This window comes from Typopeltis vanoorti, chromosome 9, assembly GCF_054136105.1.
Source record: "Typopeltis vanoorti isolate ZY-2024b chromosome 9, IOZ_Tvanoo_1.0, whole genome shotgun sequence".
NCBI lineage: Eukaryota > Metazoa > Arthropoda > Arachnida > Uropygi > Thelyphonidae > Typopeltis > Typopeltis vanoorti.
Window position 1 is genome coordinate 134,902,308 of NC_143557.1, and position 26,897 is coordinate 134,929,204.

A 26,897-nucleotide genomic window follows, 5' to 3' on the forward strand; every position below is an offset into this window, starting at 1 on the left:
ATGAAACAAACAGCTGCTAGTTATTGATAATGGAAGAACGGTGAAAAATTATTGATTTTTTATATGAAAATGTATTTCTAAAAGATTTATTAGAAGAATAGAGTGCAATATACAAATAACTTTAAACATGTCTGAACAAAACATTAAAAAGAATTTAACAATTAAATTTCTTCATTACTTTGTGGCTGTAATCCTGTAAAAGAAAAGATCATTGTCCTGTAAAAGAAAAAAATTCTTTAAATATTTCTTTAAATCTGAATATCTGTTTATTTTTATGTATAAATAAGTAAAAAGTACATTAAAGGCAATATTAACATGAAAATATAGCAAAGAATAGCTGTTATATGTTATATGGAATGATGATTAACAAACTGATAATTAATTCTACAACCTCAGTGTAAGAGATGCTTGCAACCCTGGCAGTGCAAAATACTAAAGTAATAGTATAATAGTATTTTGCACTGCCAGGGTTGCATTAATAGTAAAAGATGGTCATATTAATAGATACTTAAGATCTGAAATGAATGAATGATCAAGCAAGAGGCTATTGTCCTAATAGGAGTAAAATTAAAAGGTTAGGAAATTATAATTAAGTTTATAAAAATTGGGAAAAATACATGGCATTTCTGAAGATAAAACAAAAGTTCTTGCTTATTTCTCATTAGCATTAAAATCGTCTCTTATCGTGTATTTTTGAAACTCAATTTACTATAGAAAGCAATTTTTTTCTATTAGATTTGCATTTTTATGCAATGTTTATGTTGCTTGGATTTTATGTTTAAAACTACTGGCATAATTCTGAAGCAACTTTCATTGAAAAAAAAAAAAAAAAGTGTCCAAATATTAAAAGAATAGAAAGGTTGTTGAAATTATGCAGCTTAATATTTTGTTGAAAGATTCCTAAATTACTTTAGAGGGAGAAATCTTTAAGCATCTTCCATTTATTTCTACTTAGTATTCTTTCTTTTCAAGATTTCTCCATGATGATATAAAATAGTACTACATGCATAAACAAAAAAATGTCATTTTGTCCAAAATGGTAGTGAGCCTTGATGCTATATCCATCTCTGAAAATTGCTTATTTATATTTAAAGGGTTCTGCTTTCAGAGACCCATTTCAGTTTGTCTCAGATCAAATCTTTATATTTTAATCTGTTTTTTGTTATGTTTTAACCTCTCTCTCTCTGATTCAAGTAAGCATGTATTGCCAGTTGAGGAATCTACAGCTGAAGACAGATTTTCAGACTCAACTAGCCCTTTTTGTTGTCTTTATGCTTCTGCTGTGAGTTTGCAGTAGAAAAATCACAAAGATCAATAAATACAATGGTACTACCCATATACTTAATTTTATGTCCAATCCCTATAAAGTTATGGGGAGAGGATATTTCAAAGTAGTTTGAAATACTAACTTAGAAGACACTCCTTACTTATAAAATTTACCATCAATCCCATAATGTCTCATTTGCGAAGCGTCTTATGGGTAAGCTAAAGAGCGCACATGTGATTACAAAGCTGAGGATTCATTTTGCTGGTATTCAATATCTCGAACATGTCCTTCAATAACATTGTTCAATTGATTTTTCTGTCTGTCCATAGTAAAATGACTGGCAATCTCACCATAGCCAATAAACACCCAGATATTGAAGTAGGCTATGTCAAGGTTTTGCACTGATTAAAATGAAAAATGTTATAAATACTGCCCTGCCATTAAAAATAAACAAATCTTGCTTCTTTGCTATTCAGTGTTATATTGATTTATTCTGCAGAAGTACATTCCTCCAGGAATATGAAACCTCTAGTTTCTGTATGCAATAGTATTTATAATCATCATTTTTAATATTTAATATTTGTCTATTACATTTTTCAGAATTTCTGTATTATAATAATTATTATTCCTATGTGCACAAAGTATGACAACCACTAATATTTTTCAGTTCTATTGCATTTTTGGCTAAGAATACACACATATTGAGCATTAGAAATGTTTTAAATAATCACATGATAAAATTAAGAGAACAGCAAACATCAATTGCAACTAACTCAATAAACAAATAAAAATGACAGCCATATTTTATAACATTAAACCATTATCTCCTCCCCAAAAAAATAAATAAATAAAAAAGGAATTTGACGACATGGTTGTCTGAGTGGCTAGTGTATCTGTTCTCCAATTAACAAAATGTGGCCATGAATTTACTAAAATAAAGAGCCAAAAAGCTTCAGTTTAGCGATGCAAAAATTATAAAAATCAAGTGGATATTAGATCCGGCATTATTTCAAAGCCAAATGTAGAAACTGAAAGTTTCATAAAAATAAGTTGACCAGAGAGCTTATAGGAATAAGCCTGCTGGCATTTACAAGTTTCCCTAGTGTCAACCACTTTAGAAAACATACACGCTGCCCAGACGTCCTATATCAATTTTTTAAGGTTTCACTGACCTGACAGCTGTTTCAAACTGGTTGGTTCTCATTCAGAGACCAGTCAGAAACCTTAAGAGAGCAAAAACTCTCTTTCAATACTAAGGAATTTTAACTTAGTTGTTATCTGGCCCTTAGTGTATACCCTGTTCCTTTTCAGTTACAATATGAATGGTTTTCTAGAACTAAGTGCTGTGGCTATCAAATTTGTAGTTTTGTGCTCCAAGGATGCTGGTTAGAAATCACTAAATTAATTTATTTTCTTCTGGCACTGTTATATCAGGAAACATTATGAATAATGAACAAACGCCTGGGTCAGTGGCTCCCAACCTTTTTCCACTTGCGTACCCCTTTTAAACCCATTTCTATAAATTGTACCTCTTGTTTTTAAATACTAAATACCATAACTAACGTTTTGCATTTTGTTTACTTTACTTGTTTTTCCGCCATTACTGATTATTTTTCGTGTACTCCTGAACTGCCCAGCATATACCCCTGGGGTACACATATCATCGGTTGGGAACTGATGGCCTAGGTCTATCTATATATGCAAAACAGATAAGATAAAGCTTCAAAAATACATAAAGCCACACACTGTATAACATAAAATACATGCAACAAATTTTGTTAAAGATTAACAAAACAGACAATAATAATACATAATAATATAACAATAAATACTAGTGTTCAGAAACACTACTACCAATTAATAACAAACATGCAAGAACAAATAACACCACAACCATTTATAAAAATAAACTAACATAGCAAATACTTCAAGATAAATTATTTTATACTGAGACATGTAAGACAAGAGTATGCAGAGTGGAAACAGAACAAAGAAAAAGAAAACATCCAAGTCCAGATAATCAACACATAAACCAACATATTACATTGCATTTCCTAAAGAAAGATAACTGCCAAAAATATGAAAAAAAACCAATATCAGAAATGCAACCAAGAACCAAAGATCTCTGGCCTGCAGCCCTCAAAAGCTAACCTGACCTTTTAAAATTAGTCAAACCAACAAATCCCCACCCCTACAAAAACAGCTACAAATACAAGGGTGGTCTGAAAAGTACTCGGCCTCGACTATAGATGGCAACACTATCGGCAAGATTTTTTTTTTTTTCTAAGTTGGTACATCTGTCATAAGCATCCATGTGAAATTGCAAGTCATTCTATCAAGTAGTTTGTTTTATACAGCTGTCTGAAACAAAAGTGTTGTCTGTAATGGATAAAATTGAGTATCATGTGGTTATAAAATTCTTTGTAACCAGCCTTGAAGATGATCCATGGGAAGGACGTCCAAAGTGTAACAACACCAGAAATCATTGATCAAGTTCACAATATGGTATTGGATGACCCGCGAGTCAAAGTGCGTGAAATTGCTGAGACTATATGCATTTCAAAAGAACATGTAGGGTATATTTTTCATGAAGAATTGCATATGAAAAAGCTTTGTGCAAGTTGGTGCTACGCTTGCTCACAGCAGATCAAAAATGCACTTGCATGAAAATCTCTGAACAGTGTTTGGAGCATTTTGACAAGAATAAAAAACTGATTTTGTGCATCGTGCATGAGACTTAGATTCATCATTACACACACCAGAATCCAAACAGCAGTCAAAACAGTGGACAGAAGCCGGTTGTTCAGCACCAAAGAAGACAAAATTCAGTTCCATCAGCAGGAAAGGTCATGGCATCAGTGTTTTGGGATGCTAAAGGCATTTTGTTTATTAATCAGTTTGAAAAGGGTAAAACAATAACGTGGAATATTATTCCAATCTTTTAACCAGACTAGATGAAAAAATTCGTGAGAAAAGACCTGGTTTGCAGAAGAAAAAAATCATCAGGACAATGCACCTGCCCACAGGAAAATTAAGGGATCTGCACTATGAATTGTTGGAACATCCATCCTATTCCCCAGATTTGGCTCCTTCTGACTTCTATCTCTTCCTTGCTGGCATTTTTCTTTGAATCAAGAGGTGATTGCAGCTGTAGAGGGATATTTTGCAGATCTTACTGAGAACCACTACAGAAACGGGATAATGGCGCTGGAACATCGCTGGAATAAAAGCCTTAAGGGAGATTATGTTGAAAATTAAAATTCATTTTTTCATTGTTAGGCCGAGAACTTTTCAGACCACCCTTGTAAGAAACCAATAACAGAAACACAGACCACAAACATGTCTGGCTGGACCACATAAAAAAAAAAATAAAAACCCAACAAATAACAGCATGTTCATCTTCACAAACCACCATGATCAGTCCTTGGATTCATCATGGTGGTTTGTGAAGGACATATAAGATGATACAATGAGGGACATATAAGAAGAGAACAAAGGGTGTGAAATAATAGAAATGAAAATCCGGAATTAGCGTTTAAATTCTGAAATGTTAACGTAGCTTAAATTAATGTCACTCCCCATAATATCTTTGTAATGAACTAAATATGAAATCTGTACCATTAAAATCAAAAACAGCCTGAAAACTTCAGCCGTCAGTCAATTTTATAATCGGTCACCTCCAATAACAAAGCAAGCCAAGCAAAGGGATACAACTAGTTTTGTAGTCGTCATCCTAAGAGGAACAAAAAAAAATTGGCCCAGTTAGCTTAAACCAGTCAGCTTCCTAACTGAATGGATAGCTAGCATACCCTGGTACTGTTCTCTTAAAACTATAAATTAAAGAAAAATGGTATAATATATAGCATTTCTTTAAAAATAAGTTTAATTAAACGTCACAAATTTTTGTATGAGTAATAGCATATTTTTGTTTGAAAACTTAGTTTTTTATCCTTAAGTTAAAAAATGCTAAATTATTATATAATGACAACCACACAGACTTATTCCATTCCTAATGAAGTAAACTATTTTAGATCCATAATTTGGTAAGAAAGGACAAATCAAGGTGAACTGATATATAATACAGCATACATACAGAATTTTACACAATTTTAGTGTTACAACTTGAATGGCAGAATTATTGATGTTCATTTGTGTAGTTAATTTATTGCTGCAACATTATTGAATAACTCATTCACATGTTAGTCCTAAAGAAGAAGAAGTTTACTATGCAGTTACTATATCAAGTCAACTGTTCAATCTACAGAAATATCCTTGGAATCTAGATTTTTTTCCGATTTTTTCCCCTTTTTCTATCCTTTTTACAATATTTCTCTTTCTAACTAAATGTAGAATATAATGCATTTTCAGCTTTTTCTAGTATTGTAGATTTATTACTACTGTGCAGGGAATAAACAATATTTATTCTAAACTTCATTTAGCCATTTGATTTTTATTTTATTTTTTAAAGTATTATATTTACATTATTTTACCTGTTTGTATTTGATTCATATTTTATATTCCTGAAATGCTTTTTGCACAATTGCTTAGAGAAGCAAAAATATAAGTATATTAACTTCATGGAGATCCTGAATAATAAAACAGTATACAGTACCAGCTTATCTGTCTAATAGCCAGTAAACTACAAGAGGCAGGCTCAACTTTGGATACACACTTTCTCATATGATTAACTATATATCTCTACTTATAACTTATCATAGTGGTTTCATTTGATCCTCCTAACAAGAGCCCAAAACTTTTGCTGATTTTATATAAATGGCTAGACCTAGGATCACCACATTTTGTACATAGTTTTCATATTAAATTAAGATACCGTAATTGCTATTTTATCATCTTCATGGAGTCCAGAGACTCATCATGTGAGACCCACATCAACCAACATACAAATCTTATCATACCTCTCCTTAATTAATCCATTCATCATCAGGGAACTCATAACCCATTCTGGCAATCCATTCCACTCACTAACCACTCTCCAAACAAAAAAATCTGGTCCTCACACCCCTACTCTTACACACGACTTCCATGGATGGCCTCTAGTTCTCTGACTTTTTTTTCATATACTGAAAAATTTCACTTGCATCAATTTTATAAAACCCCTTTGATATCTTAAAAAATTCTATCATGTCCATTCTTTTCTGCCTATCAACTAAACTTTGTAATCCACAAACCTTCAACCTCTCCTCATACGGAGTATTCCACACACCTGTCACCATCTTGGTCACTCATCTCTGAATCCTTTCTACCACCACTAAGTGGTGGTAGAAAGGATTCAGAGATTCCCCCGAGAAACCCAGGCGACTAAATCTGTACACAGTGGTCAAGATGTGGCCAAATCATAGCCTTATAAAGAGAGGTAATAACTTCCTTATCTTTACTTGTTAGTGTGTTTCTCAACATCCAACTTTAGCAATATGCCACCATCTGACCTTACCACTTTTTGTTGAAGTTCACCATTATCCCCAAGTCCCTAGCCTCAGCAATTTCCCGCAATATGATACACCATATGCAACCTTTTCAACCCAAAATGCATAACCTTGCAATTTGCAATATTAAATTGACAGTCATTATCCTTTGCCCACAATGCAATTTATTTAAATCATTTTGCAGAATATCTACAGCACCTTTATTAATTATTCTCTCCTCAGTTTTGCATCATCAGCAAACAATTGAATATCTCTCTTACATCTTTCCCTAATATCATTGACATACAAATTAAAGAGTAGTGGCCCTAGTACTGAACCCTCAGGTACTCCACTAGTCACCATCATTCTCCTAGATTCCAATCCACCATATACTACTCTCTGTTGTCTGTCTGTCAGCTCCCTCATCCATGCTACTAGCCTCATATCCATTCCCATTTGTTCCAGTTTTCCATGTGGTATTCTGTCAAATGCCTTGGCAAAGTCAAGCAGTATCATGATGTAGTTATTACTTTTATCCAGTTCTGCTGTCACCTTATTATCAATAAATGTGCATAAGTTATAAGACAGGACCTACCCTTTACAAAGCGATGCTGCCCACTATAGAGTATCACACCTCTATCCATCCACCGTTGTATTTTGGCTTTTACCAACTTTTTCAATATTTTAACGACCACTCTTGATATATTAATTGGTCTGTAGTTTGCTACCTCTGTCTTGGAGCTGCCTTCATGAAATGGTACTATCTTACCCTCTTTCCACTCCCTTGAAACCTTGCTCACTTTGTCAGAGTCAATGCTAATTCTCTTACACATTCACATAGTACAAAGGCTGATACACCATCCAGTCCCACTGCTGTGTTCACATTCATATATTTTAATATGCTGAGCACCTGTTCATTTACCTCAATATTGATATGCATCTCCCTAACATCAGCAACTGGAAAATCATCACCCAAATGATACACCTTTGCAAGATCTCAGCAACTCAACTATTTCTTTTGGTTCAGTCACCTTCCTACCATGAGCATTGTTTAAAGTCATTCTACCATAGTAATTTTTCCTCTTACTTGCAACATAATGAAAAAAACTCTTTTTGATTTACTTTGGCCTGTTTGGCTAATTCTCTCTCATAGTCTGATTTGGCCTTCCTTATCATACTAGTCACCCATCTTGCTTGCACTTTGTACTGCTCATGGATCACTTTTTTTCTTTATATTTCCTCCACAGTGTTTTCCTTTTTTTGCAGCTCTTGCTTTATATCCCTACTCATCCACTTAATTCCAACTTGGTTTATCTTCCTGACCTTGGATATGCAACCTGACACTGTTACTCTCAAACAATCTGACCACTTACCATGCACTACTGACATTCTTTCCTTGTAGCCTCTCAAGCCATGGCACTGTTCCAAGATGACTCCTGAGTCTCTCATAATCACTAGCCCTATAGCTGAACATAAACTCCTTCTTGACAGGGAACTCCACATGTCTGGCAACTTCCCAGAACAAGATTGCATTACACTGTCCCCAATTGGAAGCAGAGTGTCTACCTTAGTTATGGCTACATCTGATTGTATTGTCAGATCCAACACCCTCGAACCCCTTGTCTCCTATATAACATGTTTCGTGTAATTATTCCTTAGCAACTGTATAAATCCCACTTGCATCTTGCCATGCCCACTTTCCTCCCTCCAATTGATGTCCCCAGTTAGTCTCCCATAATAATTGTTTGGCCTACACTCATTGTGCTAATCTGCTGATATGGCATCTTTCTGTGGACCCCTTGTCTATAGCAGCACCCAACATGCCTCTATCTCACAATATTTTTGCCTCAAATGAACCATCTCCCTAAAATCCTGTTTGACTTCTAATTTTGGTTGTAATTCTTCAAGCTATCATCAGCAATATCCCACCTCCTGTCCTGTTTCTTCTATCCTCCCTGAAAAATGCAATAGCCTTTACATTCTATCCCTGTAACTATATCATTTTCAGTCAACTAGGTCTCCCTGATGACTATAATTTTTGGCCAAGCCGAGCTGATCAATGCCCAAAACTCCTCCCTTATTCCTGATACTTTTTGCATTCATGTACATGCCTTTTCAACATCCCTTTGTATGCATAGTTACCCTTGTGTAATGTCATTACCAACCCATTCAAATTGGAGAACTGTGAAATCCCATTTGGCATTGTATAATCACTGTACATGCTCATTTATCACAGAGGTAGTCATCTTCTTGATTTCATCCTCCCTAATATCTCTAGTTTCCTTGGTTTTGCACTACCACACTCTCACTAAGCAACACTTTCTCCAAACATCCAACTCCAAAACCATTTAAGTGTTGTTTATTGGGCATATATAAGTCCTTTCATCCATCAAATTCACTCCATACATCAATAAACTGCACACCTTTCCTCCTGCACAGTCTTCTCATCGACAATCACAGCCCATGTCAGTTCTGTCCTATCATATCGAGGTAGCAGACTCAAAATCCTCACTTTTCTTATCCTTTATTTTTGCTTCAACTAACAACTCTTTTGTATCTTCTCTCATTACATATTTCTCACCTTACAAGTCATTTGTGCCAGCCAAAACAATTAACTAATTCATTTCATTCCTCTGCATGCTTACAGTGTCACTAATATCCTTTTATCTTCACACTTGGCAAACATATTTTCATCAAAGAAATTCCTTGGGTTTGCCTTTTCTGGTTTCATTGGCACTTACTTTTCCTGGGACCCCAACTCAATCAAACAGATTTTATTTAAACAGGAAGAACCTAGCAATGCTCAACTGACAACCAGACAAAAATCATCTAATAGATTCTTATGCATTTATTGATACAACCTTAAAAGCAAAGCACCAATTAAAATCTTTTCCAGGACCAGTATGGTACAATCTTTTGTGCGCCCATATGTTTTAGTTTCTGGTTTTAAAACTTTATAAAATTTTGTTTCCTTTTCATAGCATTATTCACATTGTTACTCACAAATGGAAATGTATCCCAGCAGTTGTTTTTCAGCAGTCAATTCACCACAAACATCATGGAAGCTACCTCTCATTTAGGATGTGGCAACCTCTTTTCAAATATACTGTATTTGCCAGCATATAAAATGCATTTTTTTTCTTTGAAAATAGGTCTGAAAAACAGGGTGCGTCTTATACTCCGATACTCAGTTTTTTATTACTTTCATTTCTGGAAATTTTCTCTGTTCTGAGTTAAGCGATTTTTTTTTCTTGCTTCCTTGCGGTGTGTGAGAGCATTCCAGTTCCAGGTTGGATGGATGGGGGAAGAATGAAGTTATGCATAGATAAAATTTGGTCTCTGGTCGCCCTGGCAGACTGTTGAAGAAGCCTGCCCTGCTGGTATGGGATCAGTTTCATTCTCACAGAACAGATGTTAAAAATAAACTCAAGGAATTGAAAACTCAGCTGTATTTCCAGGAGGTTAACTAGTCAGCTTCGACCTTTAGATGTCTACATTAATAAACCATTTAAGGGATTTATGAAGGAGAAGTGGAACAGCTGGACGCAGTCTTCAGATTTTGAGGTTACGCCATCAGGAAGAGATCTAGAATTTCTCAAGTTTGTGAGTGGGTCAAAGCTTCATGGGATGCTGTGAAAACTGAGACAGTGGTGAAATCATTTAAGAAGTGTGGTATTAGTAATGCAATGGATGGTACAGTGGACAATTTGTTGTATGAAGACTCAGATTCCGATTTAGAAGAGGTTTCAAGTGTCTCTTCATTTAGCTCTGGGTTTTGACGAAGAAGATTAAAAGGTGGGTACTCTTTCCAAGTTAGATTAGGTATTTGTTGAAAGTAGACCTACTTATTACTTTATATTTGAAATACTGTAAATTCATTATAATATTCAGTGATAAAGTTTTTTTCCTAAAAAATGTGTACAAAAAAGGGGGTGGCGTCTTATACGCCGGCAAATACAGTATATCATCGTAACAATACTCCTCCTCAGTGTAATGGTTTGGATTTAAGATTAAAAAAAAGGAATACATCTATTTCATTGAAAAAACAACTGACAAGCACTGATTACAGTGTCAATAAACAACAAATTACAAATTAGCGACAGTATTCTATTTTTGAAAAAGAAAAAAATCAGGATAAAAGAAAAATTTTGAGAAAAAAACAGTAGAAAAAATAAAGAATTAGATATTTACAGATAAATGGCATTCATTACACCACTAAAATTATTATTATTACATAACACCTCCAGGGAGTCCACAGACTCATCGAGGGAGGGCACCTGCTCTACAACCAACTGTAACTATACCAACGCCATCTACTGCCTACCTTGTAAAAATAAAAACTTTGGGAGGAACAAAAATATTAATAGAGTAGGAAATTGTTTAAATTATATAAAGGTATATACCACCAGTATAATAACAATTAAAACATTTAAACAAAAACGTTCATGAAATGTGTTTCTTAGCATAAAGCTGAAATTCTCCATGATGTCAATGTAGTTTAGTGAATATTAAAATAATAATTTGCGATTGCCCAAAATGATAGTTATATTACTATATGCTAGTAATAAGTCAAGCACGTCAAAATTCTGACTTATTTTTGTCTAAGTTCTGCTTTCAAAGACATTTCAAATGTATTTGTCTCATGACAGTTTCTTAAATTTTAATCTAACTAGGCTTTTCTAGCTGTTGTTGCTGCTTTTATGCCCCCACCACACACACTTTTTATTTTAATACCTGATTTAGCTGCCCAATCTTCAAGCAACTGTTGAAGAGCTCCATGTTCAGTCTTCAAAGCAGGGTTTCTGGATTATCTATTCCTGAACCTTTGGGATTCTCATTTAAAAAACTTGATAGAACACCATTATTTGCCTTTTGTCAATGTTATACCTGGACATATGGACACAACCCAGATTTGTAAATATTACTAATATTCTTCAAAAAAAGCCAAATTTAGTTACAAAAATCATGAATATGTCAAAATCTATGTGCTATGAGCATGAAACTACACTTTACTTTCAAATGATGACATTTCTCAAACCAGATAAATTTGGTTGTTACTAGAATAGGCTGTTTTTTTTTTTTAAAAGGCTTAATTATATAATAACACTTACTTTAATATTCATGTTGCTTGAAAGGTAATTCAACTATGGTAGAGATGATCTGATGATTAAAAACAAACACTTTAATGTGATGGAATATGTACAAAAATATTAGCAAAATTGGGATGTACTGCACCCAGCCCCATTTGAGGAGCTGAAAAAAACCTAGCCTGTAACTATTGAAGTGTTAAGTTAAATAATTTGGATTTAGGTAACAAATTAAAATCAATAATTAATATATAGATTTATTTATTACAGATTTAAACTAATTATGAACCTTAATTCAAAAAAAGTAACCAGTTATTTGTAAGACATTGAACAAAATGCTACAAGATCAGTAGAAAGAGCTAGCTGTTCATTCAACGATACTTGGACATGTTACCAGTAAGATTTTTCTTTTGTAAGCTATATATATATATATATATATATATATATATATATATATATATATATATATATATATATATATATATATATATATATATATATATATATATATTTAAGAATGGCAGACTGGATTTTATGTAACTTCAAAAAGGATGATGTCTACAATGTACAGAAGAAGTGAAAGAATTATATAGGATCTCAAATATATAACATTAAGCCTCCAACTACTATCATGGTCATTTTAATTAATTCTGTAGTAGACCCAAAGGCAAGATGATTGCTACAACTATAGTTTGTTCTATACTTGAGATGGTTTAAAACAATGATAAAAATGCATATTAAATTTTTATCATGATTGTTTCTGACCTCTGATATGAGAGTTCTGAGAAAGATCAGTGAAGTCAACAGATGGCATCAATGGCAGTATCACATTAAAAATGAGAATATTAGGAAAGAACTTGCCATTGTTAGCATTTAGGAATGTGTTTCAGGTGGTATGGTCACTCAAATAGAATGGGAGAGAAAAGACCCAAAGGAAGCCCAAGATATAGATGGATTGATACAGTAAAAAGTGCCTTAAAAACAGAAATATAAGATCTGATAATGTTGGAATCTTAACAGATTAATTTGGAGGATAATTGTTGATTGGAAGTTAGTGTAACTTTTTCATGTAGTACTATCATAATTATCCTGTACTCTAAGGGTACATATCAGGAATTTAATGATTGTTTGTCAAAGAACTAGAGTGAACAGTGAGAATTCAACTATCAGAACAAATTAATCCAACATTAGCAGAATTCAAGGCAGGCAACATCAATAAGTATCAATGAAAATAAGGCCGAACCGATAGAAGAACAAAAGTATTATATTAACATAACTAGTATTACTGAAACAAAGAAGACAAAGAGGTGAATTCTGCTGAATAACAAATATATTTAATATTCAAATGATGCAGAAGGAATATATTGAGAATAAGGATGAGAGGAGTTATGAAATATTTATAGTATAGGTCAGAAAAGTTATGAGTATTGTAAAGAAAGCAAAGTCAGAATATGAAAATAAATTGGCTGTGCATGCTTAAAAAGGCAACCGAAAGAATTTTATTATTACTGCTGTTATTATTGCACAGGCACCTCCATGGAGTCCTAAAACTCATCATGGGAAACCGAAACTATCAATACAATATTTATCGTATCTCTTCATGAAACCATTAACAGACAAAGCACTCACACAGCTGACTCAGGCAACCCATTCCATTCATCCACAACTCTTCAAGCAAAAAATCTAATTCTTGCACTCCTGCAAACTACACTCCCACCCAACTTCCAGGAATGACCTCTTGTTCTGCCTCCCTCTAGCCAAGTGCTGAAATATTTCCTCTATATTAATCCTTTAACAAACTTATATCATATTTCACCTATCTACCAACTTTTGCAAACCATAAACCCTCAATCCATCTCCATAGTGAGCATTCCACAGACCACTCACCATTTTGATCACTCGCCTCTGGATCCTCTACACCATTTCCTCATCCCCAAAAAACCTTGATCAGACCTGAGCACAGTAATCCAGATATAGATTCCTTCACAATGGTCTTCCACAGGACTCTGTGTTAGCCCCTTTACTCTTTAACATCTACATGCCTGACTTACCACATACCACTTCGAGCAAATATATATATATATATATATATATATATATGCTGATGATTTAGCGATCCTACACCAATCTACCTCCTTTGACAACCTGGAAACAACCTTGAACACAGACCTCAATATCCTGGAGGTGTACTTCAAGCAGTAGTAGCTGAAGCCAAATCCAACAAAAACTGTGTCTACAGCGTTCTACCTGAACAATGCAGAGGCAAATCAACTCAACCTCTCTTTCTGTGGCAAAATGGTAGAACATGAGCCTCACCTGAAATACCTTGGAGTGAGCCTGGATAGAAGCTTAACTTATAAAAGGCGCATCACCAACCTGTCCAACAAAACTAAAATGAGAAATAATATCATTTCAAGGCTTGTGATGCAAACATCCTAAGGTCATCTGCACTAGCTCTTGTATTCTCTGCAGCAGAATACTGTGCCTCTGGGAAAGAAGTGCACACACTAACATTATAAACACCCAGCTAAACTCTACCATGCACACAATTAGTGGGACACTGAGAAGCACCTATCTTCCCTGGCTGCCTGTCCTATCTAACATTGCTCCACCAAATATACGGAGAAGACAAGCCTCGATTAAAGTATTTAATAAAGTAACAAGCAACCCACCCCTGCACTAGACTCTCATAAATCCACCTAGTCTTCGTCTAAAATTAAGAAATTCTTTTTTGTTCATGGGTGAACTCTCTTCAGCTGCCTTACCATCAACACCTGACATGTGGAGAGAACACTGGTCCAGCAAAGGTTGGTCGATTGGTAGAACCTCTGATACTAATGGCTCGCAAAAAGTTAAACAAGTTTGAGTGCAGTTAGTAGTTGGAATTACCTACAAAACAAAGAACATCTGCAGTATACTGCAGATGTTCTTTGTTTTGTAGGTAATTCAGACAAAATCTAATGTCGAGCATTGATTTCTTCTCACATGGAGCAATACTCACAGTCACTCTCGTCTGGATATTATCTAGTATTATATTATAAGAAAGCCAAAAGGAATTACCTTTGTGAATTTCTGTTCATTTGCTTGGTTGGATTATTGTTTTCAATTTTATGATCCAACCTTTTGCAATGAACACACTACTAAAGAGTTCTTATGAGTATGGAATAATTTATTCTTTAATGATGGAAACATTTATTCCACTTGAAATTTCTATGCCATACCTAAGTCTTTGCCAATGTTATACAAGAAAAGAACCAGCATATGCTGTAATTTTTCTTTTCTTTTCTGCAGCCTGGAAATTGGATCATATTTACTAGGAATGGGCAGCAAATCTTTTCCATCTAATTACCATCCAATTCCACTCGCTTCAATTCTTTCTAAAGTAATGGAGAAAAACCAATAACAGTCAAGTTTTACACTATAAAAATGGAAAAGTCAAAAGTGGTTGCTCTTGATATCTCTAAAACATTTCATTGGATCTGGCAAAAGGCCTAATTAAATAAGATTTCATCATATTGTCTGTCAATTTCTGCAACTGGCCTGTTAGTTTCTTTTGGCTTTTTTTTTTGTCTGGATGCACATTATATGTGATAGTGGATGGATCTTGATCCTCAAGGATCTATTCTACTTTCTTCCTTCTACAAATCAATGATCTCCAGATGAAAGCAAATATAATAAAGAAGAGTGCAGTGTACTCCTCTTTTATATCATCTTTTACACTCTTAAATACTGATCTCTAACCCACTCTCCAAGGCGATTCTGATAATCTTGTTAAGTTCAAAGAGTAAAATTCAATATTTTTTATTGCTCACAAAATAAAATCTTTTCTTTGTTACTCGACAAGATTTCTCGACTTGAGACTACTCTAACTTCAAATCTCTCTTGGCATAAACACAGTTACAAATATCACTTGCACAGAATTAAGTTCCAGTTGTATTCTTGACAAATCAGATCATCTTTCAGAGAGAGAGAGAGAGAGAATTCTTTGGAAAAAGACTGAATTATTATACAGGCTATTTTTGAATAGAAAAATTGTATTAAGTTGTGAAATGCTGATTCATAATGTGTGCTTCAAGCAACTTTCCTAGTTTGGGGAAATAATCTTACCAAATACACCTCACCAATTAGTTTTTTTTTTTTCAACAAAAAACAATATATATATATTTTTTAACTGATTAGTACATAAGAAGTAGTACAAGTGATAATATAAATATAACAGTGATGCCATACAAGCAATACAAGAATTGATGGAAGATAGTAAAAGTAATACTACAAATATACAATGATGATACAGACTGATAGGTAAAAAAAAAAAAAAAAAAAAAACTTACGAATAAAGAACATGAAATAAGGACATGAACAGGGTAACTGTAGCATGCAACATGTATATAACCAACATCACAGCCATATTGGTTACCAGAAAAATATAAATGTAGTTGATACAGTTGCCATTAATCAAAATGACTATCTTGGATCATTTTATATAAGATATCTGTGAGACATAACATAAAATTTCAGTAATTTTTATATGCTTAATATAAAAATCAACATTTAGTCCCAGGAAGTAGCCTCTCGTGAATATTTTGAGGCTACCATTTCAATAGGCAATTTATTGTAGCTGCTTGTTACATTCAAAAAATTTATGAAAGATTTCTTTGCTTCTGGAACTACGAGCAAGTTCCTGCCACAGCACAAACCATAATCTGCATTATATAGAGAAAAATTTGCAATACTTTTTCTTACAAACAGCATACAACCGAAAGAGAGTTTCTGTACTGACAAAAAATTAAGAATTGCAAACAGGTCACTAGTGTATATAAGTCAATAATGATCATAGCCTTAATCATTCTGTTTTTAATTCCTATCCAAGGCAGCATACTGTTGTAGTAATTTTCACCCAACATGTGATATCATATTGTAATGAAGACCTTTATCCATGAGCAGGATAAGCATCTTAAAAATGCTGCACCGAAAATTTTTTTTAACATAATATATTCTCTTAATGATGACCTTCAATTTGTTAAAAACAGTTTCCATTTTAGGTTTCTATTAACACGGAGGCCCAAATTATTATATCCTATCCAAACTATCCTATCCTATCTCCATCACCCCCCCTTTTCTTTTTTTTTTAAATGTGATTACTAGTCTTTACTTCATTTGCTCCATATAGGATACATTGAATTCTTTGTTCATGGGAGATGCCTCACGTACTTTGTCCTGTAAGATCACAATAACCACCATGCTGTTTGTATTACCAATTACTGTGTTTACCAATCACCATTCTTTACTGTCATTTTATTTTGGATTAGTAGTTGGATTAAAAAACAAAAGTGCATGTTACAAATATCAGATGCTTGTAATTATATATTTGGTTTAATCCTTTATTCAAGTGTAAGCAAACAAAGTTTGTGCCTGAAGTATTTTCAGGACTGGAGCAACTCATGACAACGTTGGTATAACTTCTCATCACTTGCCTTAGTATTCCATAATGCAAAGCACATTTTCTTGAGGACATGTATAATGCTATGCATTAAGGGAAGGTCACTACCCTTTGCCTTAGTCCTGAGTTGCCCCAGTCCTGAAAATACTTCTGGCACAAACTTTGTTTGCTTACACTTGGTTAAGGATTAAACCAAATATATAATTGGTAGCATAGCCAAGTGAAAAAAAAACTTCCATCAACTATCTCTAATCCAGAGAATTCTTTTGGCAACTCATATATGGAAATATGAGTTCTATATTACTTCCACCTCTGGGTCTGGCTCCCACTGATGAGACCTCAATAAAGGTCGAAACCGGTCTGGATAGTGACCCTTCTCTTAATGCATAGCATTATACATGTCTGCAAAGAGATGTGCTTTGCATTATGGGATACTAAAGCAAGTGATGAGAAGTTATACTCCCGTTGCCACGAGTTGCCCCAGTCCTGAAAATACTTCAGGCGCAAACTTTGTTTGCTTACACTTGATAAAGGATTAAACCAAATATATAACTGCTAGCATATCCAAGTGAGAGAAAAAAAAAACTTCCATCAGATGCTTGTAGCTCCTCTATTTGTAACATGCACTTTTGTTTTTTTAATTGTTATTCTGTTCACTGAAACCATTCAGTCACAATGACAACAGTCATGAGAGGTAACCCAAAATTCTCTGATTATAATAAAAATGTATGTAAGTTTTTCTGTTTTTATCATAAATGTCTTCTACTTATTATTATTAAGGGAGTCAGGGACTCATCAAGGGAGGCCACATACTACACGGACTAGCTATCAAACTTGTTCTTGAATTCATTCACACTGCTTGCACACAAAACATTCAATGGTAATCCATTCCAATCATGCACTACTCTATGAGAGAAAAATCTAGATCTTATCCCCTTCTTAGCAGCATTCATTCTAAGCTTCCAAGCATGCCCTCTTCTCCTTTCCCCATCCTTCATAAAGTAAAAAATTCTATCAACTGAAATCCTATATGATCCTTTCAGAAGTTTGTAAGTCTCAATCATATCATCCCTCTTTCTTCTGTTTGCTAGTGTCTGCAGTCTACAAATTCTCAATCTGTCTTCATAATCAATATTCCACAATCCTGATATCATTTTTAACACTCCTTTATACCCACTCTCTCTCTTTCTCCTCTGTATCAAAATCACAATGAAAACCAGGATACCAGACCTTGTAAAGAGGCAAAATGACATCCTTATTTCTACACTGACCCTGAACTTCAATTTTCAATCTACTAACAATCCAAGATCCCTAGCCTGATCAGTTTCTTCAAGCATAATCCAACCAATATAATATGACACTGGATATCTAATCATGCTAAAGTGCATGAATACTTGACATTGAATTAACATCCATTTTCCTATGCCCACAATTCCAGCCTATTCAAATCATTCTGTAAGTAGTGTATATCAGCCACATTCCTGATTACCCTACCTATCTTTACATCATCAGCAAAAAAGCTGTATGTCGCTTGTCTAATCAAGTTAAAGATTTGACAAGTTAAAGCAGATAATTAGAGAGATAACATGAGAATTACAGAAATTCAAGCAACATTTGAATCAACACAGGGGAAAAAAGAAAATTTTAAGCAGAAGAATAAGAAACAAAGCACGAAATCAGGTAAGTTAGTATCGAAAATCAGAAAAATAACGTTGATTGTATAAAGAAGGAATTGGTATGGCCACTATCATGAAACATAAAGTTGATGAGCAGGATATAACTTCAAGTTTTCCAGGAGCAAAAATTAAAAACATAGCACATGCAATTGAAAAACAGAAAAGTAAATGAGATCGTAATTGTAGTAGGTACTAACAACTTAACTAGTGATAAGTTCAGTATGAGAGAGGTTATGAGAGTTGTTAGAAGAAGCGAGAGTAAAAATCCTAATTACCTCAATATGACAAAAACGAATTAAGAAGAAAGGCTATGATGACAAACAATTCGACCCATAGGCTGTTTAGAAAGAGTGGAAGTGAGTTTTTGAATGGGTGAGTGGAGGGAGTCTGTGGGAAAATTGATTTGTATAAGAGTGACAGCCTACAAGTGTAGGCTGTCACTTATACGGTATGAGATCTAACAGAGAGAGTAAGGGAAACTAAATTATAATGGAAGGAATGGTGGGAATATGTGTGCAAGAGAAGCAATGTTATGTAACTGTGTTAATGACAGGAACGGACAATATCATGGAAATGATTATGAAGAGAGAACGATTTCGACTTTGTGTTCGTCAGGTTTGGACCTATCAAACGTGCTCAAAGATGCCTGCATATATAAGACACTAGAGAAGAACAGACATCTGCAAGTTGTCCAACTGGTCATGCAGACTACAGGCAATGGTATACAAAAGAACATGCAAGAAGCTTATGATAAATTTAGTTTAATCCTTTATCCAAGTGTGAGCAAACAAAGTTTGCGCCTGAAAGTATCTTCAGGACTGGGGTAAGGTGGTAAAACTTTGTTTGCTCACACTTGGATAAAGGATTAAACTAAATTTATTATACTCTACCCAAGTGAAAAATAAACTTTCAACATCTTTCTCTAAATCCAGAGTAATTTATTAAAAAAGGGTGGCACACCCTTTGGGTAGAGATGACCTGCGAATGCTTCTGCCTGGTATCTCAGCTTGGGCCTGGCTCCCACTGAAGAGACCTCAATAAAGGTCGAAACTAGTCTGGGTAGTGGCCCTTCCCTTAATGCATAACATTAGACATATCTGCAAGGAGATGTGTTTTGCATTATAGGAGATACTGAGACAGGAATGTTGGTAGCTTGCTCCACCTTTGCAATGAGTTGTCCTAGTGTTGTACCACCTTACCCCAGTCCTGAAGATACTCATCATCATCATCAAATTCCTGCCATGTACCCTCACGGGGTGTACAGGATATGATAGTACTACATGAAAAAAAATACATCATTATTAATTTCCTATCTACAATTTTCCTCCAAATCAGTCTGTTACTTGTCAACACTCCAACATTATCAGATCTTATATTTCTATTGTCTAAAGCACTTTGTACTGTATCAATCCACCTATATCTTGGTCTTCCTCTGGGTCGTTTTGCTGCCAACCTGGCAGAGAACGCTTGTTTTGCTAATCTTTCCTCACCCATTCTGTTTAAGTGACCATACCACCTGAGATTAGCTCTGCTAACACATTCCTGGATGCTGACAATGTCAAGTTCTTTCCTAATATCCTCATTTTTAATATGATATTGCCATTGATGCCATCTGTTCACGCCTATAATCTTTCTCAGGACTCTCATATCTGTGGTCTCTAGTCTTTGGTCAAGTGTTTTACTTCTGACCCAGCTCTCAGATCCATAAGTTAAAACTGGTTTGAACACTGTCTTGTATAGCTAATTTAGTGTTCCGACTAATTTCTCTCTTTTTCCATATGAATTTATTCAATTGACTTCCCACCATACCAGCTTTGCTGATTCTGTTGTCTATTTCTATATTTAATTTACCATCTTCACTAAAAATCGTGCATAAATAGCTGAAATGTTTTACTTGTTCCACAGGTTCTCCATTCACAACACAGTTGACATTTTCAATGATTCTGCCTATTTTCATTGTCTTTGTCTTTTTATTGCTGACCTTCATACCATATCTATTACAACAGCTATTCAATTTAGTCAGAGAATCTTGCAGACTTGTAGCAGATTTATTTAGAAGTATAGCATCATCCGCATAAAGCAAAGAGCTGACATTAACATCTCCAATTTTGACATCATGTTTAATACCACTTTCCTTCATAACGTGATCCATATAGATAATGAATAACAGAGGGGATAATGTACATCCTTGTCTCACACCAGATTTAACATTAAACCATCTTCCTGTACTTCCTTCAATTCTAACTGCTGACTTACGACTCAAATAAAGATAAAGTATTGCTTGATATAATGCCCCATTGACACCATATAACTGCAGTGTATTGAATAGCTTCTCTCTTGGCACCTTGTCATATGCCTTTTCCAGATCGACAAAACCTAAATACAGATTTTTGTTATATTCCCATGCTTTCTCGACTATTTGTCGTAAAGTGAAGATCTGATCCTGACAGCCTCTATTTGGCCTGAATCCAGCTTGTTCTTCACCAAGCTTTTCTTCCACAATTCTTCTCAACCGTTTCTCAAGTATACTTGCATAGATCTTGCCAGGAACACTCAGTAGGGAAATATCTATGTAATTCTCACATGCAGTTTTATTTCCCTTTTTATATATGGGTACTATGAGAGCTCTACTCCAATCATCGGGAATTCGTCCCTCTGTCCAGGCTTTCTGAACTATGCAGTGCAGCCACTGTAAGACTCTTATACTACCATACTTCAGCATTTCTGGTCGAATATCATCTACTCCTGCTGCCTTTCCACATTTCAAGCCTTTGATGGCTTTTTCTACTTCAAGTATGGATATGTACCTGAAGATACTTTCAGGCGCAAACTTTGTTTGCTCACACTTGGATAAAGGATTAAACTAAATTTATTATACTCTAACCAAGTGAAAAATAAACTTTCAACAAGTAGCTTATGTCTGTACACAAATGCTAGGAGTACCAGAAACAAAGCAGTAGTGGTTTGTTGCTTTGGTCAATATGTAGGGACCTCAGATTGTAGGCATTATTGAAAACTGGTTATCAGAATCAGACATACTAACTGGTATAGAGTGTAAAGGTTACAGCATTTTTAGGAAAAACAGACAGGATAGGAGGGGACATGCAGCTAATGATACCAGATAACTTGAATCCAATTAGAGTTGAGACCTATGATTGTAATACTAGTTATAGGTTTCATGTGGCACTGAGTTTGAAGCCATCTGGTGTGCAATGGAACTTAACAAGTTGAAATACAGAGTGGGGTGTTATTACAGACTTGGTGGATCAGTTGCTAGCGATGAAGAAATTCATCACCAAATTAAGATGATGGGGGACTTTAATTATCCAAATATCAATTGGGGAGGAGTAAAATCTCAGGAGAAGAATGAAATTGAATTTATTGAGCTGTTGTGAGACAACATCAGGTCAAAAAGTGCTAAATTTGATTATAGTGTCAAAGGGTGTTTCAGTTAAAGACATAACTATTCTGCCTCCAGTTGGTGACAGCGATCATGTAGTACTCATTTGGAAAGCGAGTAATTTATGAATGTTCCATTCAGGAAAGGTTACATGCTGAACTACAAAGCAGGAATTTATGACCAACTGAAGAGTAAGCTGAGTTCAGCGCAGTGGTATTGTCGGTTGTTGGAAGACTATCAAGAGTGCATAGGAAGCATTTAAAAAATACTTTAATGATACAATATCAGAATGTGTCCCAGGAGTTCAAAGAATAAGTGTGTAATTTTATCAAGCAAGAGATTCGTAAGAAAAGGATGATATCCATTAATATCCATAAAAAGAATGATGTCCATTATGAAAATTGCAAGCAGCAGACCAGAAGAGTCACAACTGTTGTACGGAAAGCTAAGTCTAAGTATGAAAAAAAAACTAGCTTTGAATCTAAAGATAATCCCAAAGAATTCTATCAATATGCTGCAAGTAAAAGAAAGAATGAATATGAAAGAATAACTTTACTGAATGCAAATGGTGTGAGGTTGCTAAAAGCTATCCCCATGTATGCAATATTGAGTTCACTGCTACCCCTTCACTGGATGAAGAAACTCAGGTGTATGAGGAGGAGGTATCAGAGCTGTTGCACAAACTGAATAACAATTCAGCAATAGGAACTGATGGTATATTAGTATGGGTGCTAAAAATTTTTAGCTGATGACTATTCCTTTAAACAGGCTATATAATTTGAGTCTCAGAACAGGGAAGATTCTGGAGTGGAAAGAATTATGGTAATCCCATTGCACAAGGGTGGTGCAAAGACTGATGTATCCAACTATCGACCAATCTAAGGAGTGGTGGTGAAGATTTTGGAAAAGTTGGTTAGGGCTTGCATTCAGAAATGGGTTGACAGAGAATTTCTAATCTGCAATGAACAGCATGGGTTTACTAAGGGAAGGTTGTGTTTCAGCAACTTGCTCACAATCTATAATAATGTTATCATCAAGCTAAACAAGGGGAATGGATACACCATGATGCTTTTGGATTTCGCTAAGGCTTTTGACAGAATACAGCATAGAAGAATGTCACATAAATTGGAGAATATCGGTATGGATTATAAGATATTAGCATGGATAAAAGGATGGCTGACTGACAGATCAAAAAGTGGTATGCGGGGTATGTGAGCCTGCAAAATTTAAAGTAACCAACCAGTGGTAATAGTCCTTTGTCCATCGTTGTTCAATCTATACATTAATGAAATTGGGAAAGATTTGTCTATTTTTCATCTCACTTTCTGATATTATTCAGTCATTGCTTATTTGATTTAACAATTTCTTGAAGTATTTACTCCAGACATTCAGAATATCCTTATCATCCACTTGTAAGCATTTCAATAGTCTCTAAAACATTTTACCTTCATGATATTTATTTTCTATATTCTTCTCCAAGTCTTCCCTATGAATTTGTTTAACTATGTTTACATATTATGTTTCTTTCTTCTTACAATTTTCTCTGTGTACTCCAAGGTTACATGTTGACTTACTTGCCGAGAACTTTTGAGAATTTCTTCTTTTCAAATAAAAATGTTTATTAGTTTTTCTCTTATTTGTCAGGTTCTGACCTGAAGAATAAGACCATTACCTAAAATTTTTGGATTACAAATTTAAAATATTACTTGAATTGGATTAAGAAATGTTTTAAACATGTTAATCAAATTTGGGCCATTGACTGGTGATCACACAGTATACAGCCTCTCCTAGCCAAGTCTCACTTCCCATGATATGACCCATTTCCACAAACAGGACTCTGGCAAAGCAAACATTACCACCTTAAAAGCATGCCTTCCCTAGTTGGAGGAAATGCCAACTAACCCTCTGGTAAGTTGGCAGTTGAGTGGTAAGTATCTTTCACTACGCCTGCCTACTGGAGATACGAAGTTGCCACTGCCATGCTTTGCGACTAGATAGGATTTACAGTTGTGTCTCCCCCCCCCACCTTCTTCCTCCATACATTGTGGATATTGGCCCACTGTTAATGATCTCCACACTAATTATTTAACTAGGGTACTAGCATGTCCTCCATTTGAGGATACAATAGTAAATCAGTTTCTGCAGGCTGGCTGCTAAGTAGAATATGATAATGAACCTACTGGTAACACTTTGAGAGACTTCATAATCAACTGGCAAATAATTCCACTGTTGCTGCTTGCTTTGTCAGGTTGTGCCTGAAGGGAAGCTGAGTATAGCAACTTGAAATGGCATTGTCCAAGGTTATGTTTGGATTGTAGTCCTGGATACTCATGCATGGGGAGTGATACTAGAAGTCCTTCATTCATGCTGCATGACCCTACTTTATCAATTTTCCTAATATTTCATTACTACTATGTTGGGTAACAGAAACCAACCCACCAGAATTCTAGACAATCCTCATTTTCCCAACATTCTGGACCTTCCCTTAACCAGTTCTCCCTCCAAATACATCAATATTAGTTACCTTCCTGGCAAGATGTTTCCTTTTCTACAGATTGTCCTTCTCCCAGTCAAACTCAGCCTCATATCATGTGTCATTATGACAGTGCCAATTGAAATGACCTTCATAATTTCTATGCCTTGTTCCCATTGTCTGATTATATCTTCGCTCTTCTGATCCTGGCACTTATGCTGATCTTAACTAATATTATTCTTGCTGGGATGAGTGTTGGTATTCACCACTCCACTCAAAACCACCAACCTTTATCCAAGCCCTGATTCTCTAACAATATGGTTTTTCAAAGTTTAACTCCTAGTTAACTCACTCACCTTTGGACACAGACCATGGAAAAGTCTGGAGAAACCAAATGTTCTTGATATTTCCAAGGTATATGATTAAGTCTGGCATTTTGGCCTTCTTACCAGGTTACTATCTTATGGTATTCCTCTTACCCTTTGTGAGTGGATTGCCAGTTTCTTCTTTCACCAAGGTCATGGTGGATCATTTATTTTCATCAGTTTTCAATCAATGCTGGTGTACCCCAGGGCTCTGTGCTTTCACCTACACCCTTCCACGTCAATGATCTCTCTCTCTCTCTCTCTCTGAGACATTTAATCCTATTTATAGTTTTGCTAATTACAGCACACACTACCCTCTTTTTCATTCTCAAAACTCTATAATGCTCAGGTGACTCACACTTCAAACACCAATCTCCTTGCCATCTTCAAGTGGAATGAGGATAAACTGATGAATATGAATGCTATCAAAATGCAACTCTGTCTCATTTCCTGGAAGAAAGAACCATGCAACACTCCCCCCCCCCCCCCCCCCACACACACTCCCTTTACAGAGCAATATCCTACTTGACAATCAGGATAAGTTTTTTCTTCTTGTGTTGAACTTCACATCTAGCTTGTCCAGGCAGAAACATCCATTCCCTCCTCGGCCTTCAAAAAAAGCTTGGCATTCTTTTTCTAAGCAATACTTCTCTCCAGCTCAACTCCCCACACTTTATAATCAAATTTGTCCACAACCTTGGAATACTGTTTTCACATTTGGGGGTAGTGAAGCTAGGTCTTCCCTTAAAATGGGAAGACCTAGTTTTTTTGATTGTATTCAAAAGAGCCAGTTGAGAGAGAGAGAGAGGACACTCTCTCTCACTTGCTGACTCCAGTAACTTTCCCACAGATGCACTATTAGTACATTCTGTCTTTTCTGTACATATTTCTATGGATGCTGCTCCAGTGAACTAACCACTATCATCTCTCCACTTTCCTTAAATCACAAACACACAACTAGCTGCTGGTCAACATCCCACATACAGTTCAGCTCCAAACTTATCAGAGCAACTTCTTATCCTCCTCTTCCTTCACTCCCTCTACCTGTACTCTTTAGAACAGTCTTCTCAGTTTTTACCCAATGATTATAACTCTCAACTTTTCAAGAAACACATCAACAAATCCTGTTCTTTTTAAACAACTTGTCCATACATGACACTGCAGCATCAGAGGTCTTGGAGCATCTCATATGTGGAGCTGATAAAAAAAAAAAAAAATTTCTTACCCTCTTCTTCCTGAGTAACAAAAAAGTACAGATAAATAGACAAAAACCCAGTTGCCAAACAGAAAAGGATACAGAATAGTTTCTTCTGGATAGATGACTGTAACAGTGATGATGAATGGTTGACTAGCTCCACGACCTGTTTTCCACAGGGAATAGTCGTATTTAAAATGAGTATTTACTGCAATAAATTATTACCATCTATCAGCTAACAAATTTTCATTAATGTTTTATTTATATCAAATTTTTATTTTATATCCAATATTTAATTACTAAAAAAAAAGCATATTTCCAAATATTTCAAAAAATCAATCAATTTATAGAAGATCAGGTATGTACACAGATATACGCTTGTACTGTTGCTGTACCTAGTGAAATGCATTATAATCTTCAGTATAGCAAATAGTGGATAGGAAAATGAAAATATTGACAAATATCACTTACCAGAATGTTGGGCCAGGTGCCACAAATCAGTGACATGAGCACTGGACATGCTGATCAAGTGGATGATATTAGTATTAAAGGTAAATCACAACACAAAGAA

The 26,897-nt window shown here is 35.0% G+C and overlaps 1 protein-coding gene across 2 annotated transcripts in view; it reads right to left on the reverse strand.

Annotated features, from left to right (window-relative positions):
- LOC150103592 (transmembrane protein 231) overlaps nucleotides 1-26,897 on the reverse strand; it is a 114,054-nt gene continuing 87,157 nt past the window's right edge. Inside the window, exons 6-8 of one of the 2 annotated variants that reach the window (XM_090398340.1) lie at nucleotides 26,429-26,492; nucleotides 11,802-11,965; nucleotides 1-216 (exon numbers count right to left, since the gene is read on the reverse strand). In XM_090398340.1, coding sequence (XP_090254466.1) covers nucleotides 11,803-11,965; nucleotides 26,429-26,492 — 227 coding nt within the window. In that variant the 3' untranslated portion in view covers nucleotides 1-216; nucleotide 11,802. Of the gene's footprint in view, nucleotides 217-11,801; nucleotides 11,966-26,428; nucleotides 26,535-26,897 lie in introns of both variants that reach the window. The other variant, XM_090398339.1, reaches the window with a different exon arrangement.